This window comes from Macrobrachium nipponense, chromosome 24, assembly GCF_015104395.2.
Source record: "Macrobrachium nipponense isolate FS-2020 chromosome 24, ASM1510439v2, whole genome shotgun sequence".
NCBI classification, from domain to species: Eukaryota; Metazoa; Arthropoda; class Malacostraca; order Decapoda; family Palaemonidae; genus Macrobrachium; species Macrobrachium nipponense.
The window spans coordinates 49,351,139-49,359,239 of NC_061091.1; the positions used below are offsets into that span (position 1 = coordinate 49,351,139).

Below are 8,101 nucleotides of genomic sequence, written 5' to 3' on the forward strand. Positions count from 1 at the left end.
GGAAGGACCCCAAGAAAAGAATGGTGGAGGAAGATGGTGGGCGGGATAAAGGCGCCCTCTCGAATGGGAAGGACACGAAGAGAAGAATGGCGGAGGAAGATGGTGGGCGGGATAAAGGCGCCCTCTCAAATAGGAAGGACTTCAGAAGAATGGTGGAGGAATTGAACAAACTGAAAGAGCATGTCGAACACGTCGAGGAGAAACAGAGTTACCTGGGAAATGAGAACAAGAAGCTGCGAAGGCAGCTCGAGGTATGCCTGGGGCGCCAACGTGAGTTGGAGGATGGACTAAAGGAGGTGAATGCAAGACTGGAGAGCCTTGTGGAACAAAGATCCAAACAGGATCGTCTCAAGGACTGGCTCAAGAGAGACAACAACAAAGACTTGGAGTCCTCCACCATCTTCTTCTCGGGATATTCACGCAGTAACATGGAAGGCATTGTCCATGTTTGGCAATGCCTTTCGCAACCAGAGAGGTGGGTACTGAGGCTACTCGCTGATATGAATGTACACCTGGTCAAACTGCGTTCTCCCGAACTGAAGGAGCAGAGGCGTAGAAGGAGGGTAGCTCAGAGGAAAGGAATCACACAGTTTACTCTCATGTGGGAAGATATCATAAATGAGAATCAGGAGAAGGAGAGAGACACGAATAAGAACAGACACAACGCCCGGACCTCAACAGGGCTTGAACCACCGAGCACAGACCAGGAAGGATTGACATCATCTATGGAGGAGATCCTTCTCGGAAAAATACTTAAGGTACTGGAAGACGAAGTTTTGAAGGAAAACTTTCAAGAGGACCTCGATGAAATCCTCGAGGAGCTGGAAGAAATCCTCGAGGAAAGACAGGCTATTAGGAAAGATAAAAAACGTTGGGACAAACGTGCGTTTAGAATCCTCAAGCTGGAACGTGAGCAGCGAAAGGCCAAAAGAAGGATGAGGAAAAAATTGAAATCAGAAAAGCGACAAGAGGAGTGGATGCAACAGAAGAACCCTGAAGAAGACTGGATCAGCAATGCAGCGAGGGACTTAAAGCGGAAGAAAAAAGAGATGAAGGACCGCAGGAAGGCTTACCAGAAGGAACGAGAGCGACAAATAAAGTCTCGAATATTTAAAGCTTGGAATGACTTGAAAGCTGAAAAGCACGCTGAGAAAGAACGGAGAGAGAAGGAACTCCTCCTTATTATAGAAATTGAGAAGGACCTGAGGAGAAAACACCGAGAATGGAAAAGAAAGTTCAAGAAAGACTTCCAACTTGAAGAGGAGAAAAAGAAGGCTCAGAGGAAGGAAAAGGGAGCCATGAAAAGGAGAGAGTTGAGATCTAGAATAATACAAGAAGCCGTGGAAAGAGAAGAAAGAAGGAAATTAGCCAGGGAGAGGCGACGGCAAGCCTTGCGGGAGATCTTGAAGAGGGAGAAAGACCCGGCAAGGAAGAGCAAAGAAGTCTCCCAGCCATCCATGATCTCAAAGAAAGGTTCCAACCAAAGCGTAAAGGGTTCACCTTTAAGGGAATATGAACACATTACAGAGTCACAGGAGAAGTCTGAGTTCAAGAGGAGCCAAGGGAACGAGGGAGAAGGAACGCCGCTTAGGCTTGTACAGAAGGGGAACAAATGGCAGCTATGGAGGAAGGTGGGAAGACCAGATGACAAATTATAGGATGAAAAACCGTATAACTGACAACAATGGTGAGGTGGAGGAACAATACTCTGGGAGAAAACCAATAGCTGGTCGGAGGAAGGAGGCCGAGCTCTCAGTTTGAGAGCCAAGAGCAGCATGGAGGACGGAGGCCAAGCTCTCAAGATGAGAGCCAACAGCTGCTTGGAAGAAGGAGGACAAGAGGGATACAAGGGCCGCCAGAGGGATACCAGAAGTATACCAGAAGATTATTCTGTAGGAATAATATAAAAGACCGGCTCTGCAGAAAGAAGGAACTCTTCCTTTGAGTATGCTCTGTCCCTTGATGAAGACTCTTCTAATAGAAGATCTCTGTCAAAGCGGACAAATAGTTGGATATTTAGACCTATTCTTGCAGATGTCTTGCTTCTGGTCATTCTGTTGGAATAATCTACAAGACCGGCTCTGCAGAAAGAAGGAACCCTTCCTTCGAGTATGCTCTGTCCCTTGATGAAGACTCTTCTAATAGAAGATCTCTGTCAAAGCGGACAAATAGTCGGATATTTAGACCTATTCTTGCAGATGTCTTCCTTCTGGTCATTCTGTTGGAATAATCTAGAAGACCGGCTCTGCAGAAAGAAGGAACTCTTCCTTCGAGTATGCTCTGTCCCTTGATGAAGACTCTTCTAATAGAAGATCTCTGTCAAAGCAGACAAATAGTCGGATATCCAGATCTATTCCTGCAGATGTCTTCCTTCTGGTTATTCTGTTGGGATAATCTAGAAGACCGGCTTTGCAGAAAGAGGGAACTCTTCCATCGAGTATGCTCTGTCCCTTGATGAAGACTCTTCTAATGGGAGATCTCTGTCAAAGCGGACAAATAGTCAGATATCTAGATGTATTCTTGCAGATGTCTTGCTTCTGGTCATTCTGTTGGAATAATCTGGAAGACCGGCTTTGCAGAAAGAGGGAACTCTTCCTTTGAGTATGCTCTGTCCCTTGATGAAGACTCTTCTAATGGGAGATCTCTGTCAGAGCGGACAAATAGTCGGATATCTAGATGTATTCTTGCAGATGTCTTCCTTCTGGTCATTCTGTTGGAATAATCTAGAATACCGGCTTTGCAGAAAGAGGGAACTCTTCCTTTGAGTATGCTCTGTCCCTTGATGAAGACTCTTCTAATGGGAGATCTCTGTCAAAGCGGACAATTAGTCGGATATCTCGATATATTCCTCCAGATGTCTTCCTTCTTGTCATTCTGTTGGAATAATCTAGAATACCGGCTTTGCAGAAAGAGGGAACTCTTCCTTTGAGTATGCTCTGTCTTTTGATGAAGACTCTTCTAATGGGAGATCTCTGTCAAAGCAGACAAATAGTCGGATATCTAGATCTATTCCTGTCGATGTCTTTCCTTCTGGTTATTCTTTTGGGTTGGATAATTCTAGAAGACCGGTTTTTTATTTGCAGAAAAGAAGGAACTCGTTCCATTCCGAGTATGCTCTGTCCCCTTTGATAAGAAACTCTTCTAATTGGGAGAATCTCTGTCAAAGCGGACAAATAGTCCAATATACCTAGATGTATTATCTCCAGCAGATGTCTTTGCTTCTTGGTCCATTCTGGTTGGAATAATCTAGAAGACCGGCTTTGCAGAAAAGATGGGAACTCCTTCCCTTTGAGTGTGGCTCTGTCCCTTGATGAGACTCTTCTAATTGGGTGAAATCCTTCTGTCAGAAAGGAGCGGAGCAAATAGTCGGATATCTAGGATGTATTCTGCCATGATGTCTTATCCCTTCTGGTCATTCTTTTGTTGAATAATCTAGAATACCCCGGCTTTGCCAGAAAGAAGGGAACTCTTCCTTTGAGTCTGCTCTGTCCCTTGATGAAGACTCTTCCTAATAATTGGGAGATCTCTGTCAAAGCGGAAAAAACAAATAGTCGGATATCTAGGATGTTTATTCCTTGCAGATGTCTTCCTTCTGGTCATTCCTGTTGGAAATATCTATAAACTACCGGCTTTTGCAGAAAGAGGGAACTCTTCCTTTGAGTATGCTCTGTCCCTTGATGAAGACTCTTCTAATGGGAGATCTCTGTCAAAGCAGACAAATAGTCGGATATCTAGATCTATTCCTGTAGATGTCTTCCTTCTGGTCATTCTGTTGTAACTGAATTTCTAGAAGTACCGGCTTGCCAGAAAGAGGGAAACTCTTCCATCACCGAGTTATGCTCTGTCACTTGATGAAGATTCTAATAGAAGATCCCTGTCAAAACGGACAAATAGTCGGATATCTAGAAATCTATTCCTGAAGAATGTGCTTCTGGTCATTCTGTTGAATAATCTAGAAGACCGGCTTTGCAGAAAGAAGGGCCCAAACTCTTCCTCGATGCTCTCCCTTATGACTCTTATAATAGAAGATCTCTGTCAAAGCGGACAAATAGTCGGATATCCAGATCTATTCCTGCTAGATATCTGCTTCTTGTCGTTCTGTTGGAATAATCTAGAAGACCGGCTTTGCGGAAAGAGGGAACTCTTCCTTCGAGTATGCTCTGTCCCTTGATGAAGACTCTTCTAATAGAAGATCTCTGTCAAAGCGGACAAATAGTCGGATATCCAGATCTATTCCTGCAGATATCTGCCTTGTTGTCATTCTGTTGGAATAATCTAGAAGACCGGCTTTGCAGAAAGAAGGAACTCTTCCTTCGAGTATGCTCTGTCTCTTGATGAAGACTCTTCTAATGGGAGATCTCTGTCAAAGCAGAGAAATAGTCTGATATCTAGATCTATTCCTGCAAATGTCTTCCTTATGGTTATTCTGTTGGAATAATCTAGAAGACCAGCTCTGCAGAAAGAGGGAACTCTTCCTTCGGGTATGCTCTGTCCCTTGATGAAGACTCTTCTAATAGAAGATCTCTGTCAAAGCAGACAAATAGTCGAATATCTAGATGTATTCTTGCAGATGTCTTCTTTCTGGTCATTCTGTTGGATAATCTAGAGACCGGCTTTACAGAAAGAGGGAAAACTCTTCCCTTCGAGTATTCTCTGTCCCTTGATGAAGCCCTCTCTAATGGGAGATCTGGCAGGAATATGATCTAGATATCCAACTATTTGTCCACTTTGACAGAGATCTCCCATTAAAGAGTCTTCATCAAGGGACAGAGCATACTCGAAGGAAGAGTTTCCCTCTTTCTGCAAAGCCAGTCTTCTAGATTATTCCAACAGAAAATGACCGGAAAGAAGACATCTGCAAGAATACATCTAGTATATTCGACTATTTGTCCGCTTTGACAGTGTCTTCTATTATAAGAGTCTTCATCAAGGGACAGAGAATACTCGAAGGAAGAGTTCCACTTTCTGCAAAGCCGGTAGTCTTCTAGATTATTGACCCTTCGAGTATTCTCTGTCCCTTGATGAAGACCTCTTCGTAATGGGTGAGATCTCGTGCAAGTGGACAAATAGTCGGATATCATAGATTCTATTCCTGCAGATGTCTTCCTTTGGCTGGTTCTTCCTGCTGCAATAATCTAGAAGACCAGTCTCTGCCCCCCCCCTGAAAGAGGGCAACCTCTTCACTTCGATTGTGCTGCTTTTGTCCCTTGATGAAGGACTCTTTCTAATGGGATGATCTCATGTTCAAATGCGGACAAATAGTTCAAGATATCTAGATGTATTCTCGCCAGATGGTTTTCTTGCTTCTGGTCATTCTGGTTGGAATAATCTACAAGACTGGCTTTGCAGAAAGAGGAAACTCTCCTTTGAGTATGCTCTTTCCTTGATGAAGACTCTTCTAATGGAGATCTCTGTCAAAGCGGACAAAATAGTCGGATATCTAGAGTATTCTTGCAGATGTCTTCCTTCTGGGTCATCTGTTGGAAATAATCTAGAATACCGGCTTTGCAGAAAGAGGGAAACTCTTCCTTGAGTATGCTCTGTCCCAATGATGAAGACTCTCTAATGGAGATCTCTGTCAAAGCAGACAAAATAGTCCGGATATCTAGATCTATTCCTGTAGATGTCTTCCTTCTGGTCATTCTGTTGGAATAATCTAGAAGACCGGCTTTGCAGAAAGAGGGAACTCTTCCTTCGAGTATGCTCTGTCACTTGATGAAGACTTCTAATAGAAGATCTCTGTCAAAACAGACAAATACTCGGATATCTAGATCTATTCCTGCAGATGTCTTGCTTCTGGTCATTCTGTTGGAATAATCTAGAAGACCGGCTTTGCAGAAAGAGGGAACTCTTCCTTTGAGTATGCTCTGTCCCTTGATGAAGACTCTTCTAATGGGAGATCTCTGTCAAAGCAGACAAATAGTCCGGATTACTAGATCTATTCCTGTAGATGTCGTCCTTCTGGGTCATTCTGTTAGGGATAATCTAGAAGACCGGCTTTGCAGAAAGAGGGAACTCTTCCATCGAGTATGCTCTGTCACTTGATGAAGACTTCTAATAGAAGATCCCTGTCAAAACGGACAAATAGTCGGATATCTAGATCTATTCCTGCAGATGTCTTGCTTCTGGTCATTCTGTTGGAATAATCTAGAAGACCCTCCCGGCTTTGCAGAAATAGGGAACTCTTCCTTCGAGTAATGCTCTGTCCCTTGATGAAGACTCTTAAATAGAAGATCTCTGTCAAAGCGGACAAATAGTCGGATATCCAGATCTATTCCTGCTAGATATCTGCTTCTTGTCGTTCTGTTGGAATAATCTAGAAGACCGGCTTTGCAGAAAGAGGGAACTCTTCCTTCGAGTATGCTCTGTCCCTTGATGAAGACTCTTCTAATAGAAGATCTCTGTCAAAGCGGACAAATAGTCGGATATCCAGATCTATTCCTGCAGATATCTGCCTTGTTGTCATTCTGTCAGAATAATCTAGAAGACCGGCTTTGCAGAAAGAAGGAACTCTTCCTTCGAGTATGCTCTGTCTCTTGATGAAGACTCTTCTAATGGGAGATCTCTGTCAAAGCAGAGAAATAGTCTGATATCTAGATCTATTCCTGCAAATGTCTTCCTTATGGTTATTCTGTTGGAATAATCTAGAAGACCAACTCTGCAGAAAGAGGGAACTCTTCCTTCCGGGTATGCTCTGTCCTTGATGAAGACTCTTCTAATAGAAGATCTCTGTCAAAGCGGACAAATAGTCCGAATATCTGATGTATTCTTGCAGATGTCTTCTTTCTGGTCATTCTTTGAATAATCTAGAAGACCGGCTTTACAGAAAGAGGGAACTCTTCCTTCGAGTATTCTCTGTCCCTTGATGAAGACTCTTCAAATGGGAGATCTGCAGGAATAGATCTAGATATCCAACTATTTGTCCACTTTGACAGAGATCTCCCATTAGAAGAGTCTTCATCAAGGGACAGAGCATACTCGAAGGAAGAGTTCCCTCTTCTGCAAAGCAGTCCTTCTAGATTATTCCAACAGGATTGACCAGAAAGAAGACATCTGCAAGAATACATCTGAGATTCGACTATTTGTCCGCTTTGACAGTGATCTTTCATTATAAGAGTCTTCATCAAGGGTTTTTTTGGACAGAGAATACTCGAAGGAAGAGAAATTCCGCCATCTTTCTTTGCAAAGCCGGTCTTCTAGATTATTCCTTCGAGTATTCTCTGTCCCTTGATGAAGACTCTTCTAATGGGAGATCTCTGTCAAAGTGGACAAATAGTCGGATATCTAGATCTATTCCTGCAGATGTCTTCCTTCTGGTTATTCTGCTGCAATAATCTAGAAGACCCAGCGCGGCAGAAAGAGGGACTCTTCCTTCGAGTATCTCTGACCTTGATGAAGACTCTTCTAATGGGAGATCTCTGTCAAAGCGGACAAATAGTCAGATATCTAGATGTATTCTCGCAGATGTCTTGCTTCTGGTCATTCTGTTGGAATAATCTACAAGACCGGCTTTGCAGAAAGAGGGAACTCTTCCTTTGAGTATGCTCTGTCCCTTGATGAAGACTCTTCTAATGGGAGATCTCTGTCAAAGCGGACAAATAGTCGGATATCTAGATGTATTCTTGCAGATGTCTTCCTTCTGGTCATTCTGTTGGAATAATCTAGAATACCGGCTTTGCAGAAAGAGGGAACTCTTCCTTTGAGTATGCTCTGTCCCTTGATGAAGACTCTTCTAATGGGAGATCTCTGTCAAAGCAGACAAATAGTCGGATATCTAGATCTATTCCTGTAGATGTCTTCCTTCTGGTCATTCTGTTGGAATAATCTAGAAGACCGGCTTTGCAGAAAGAGGGAACTCTTCCTTCGAGTATGCTCTGTCACTTGATGAAGACTTCTAATAGAAGATCTCTGTCAAAACGGACAAATAGTCGGATATCTAGATCTATTCCTGCAGATGTCTTGCTTCTGGTCATTCTGTTGGAATAATCTAGAAGACCGGCTTTGCAGAAAGAGGGAACTCTTCCTTTGAGTATGCTCTGTCCCTTGATGAAGACTCTTATAATAGAAGATCTCTGTGAAAGCGGACAAATAGTCGGATATC

General features: G+C 43.2%; 1 protein-coding gene across 1 annotated transcript in view; it reads left to right on the forward strand.

The window, feature by feature from the left end:
- Positions 1-1,658, forward strand: part of LOC135203094 (trichohyalin-like) — a 1,869-nt gene extending 211 nt beyond the window's left edge. Inside the window, exon 1 of the mRNA XM_064232720.1 lies at positions 1-1,658. This exon is cut by the window's left edge and continues 211 nt beyond it. Coding sequence (XP_064088790.1) covers positions 1-1,658 — 1,658 coding nt within the window.
- Positions 1,659-8,101: the final 6,443 nt, after the last annotated feature.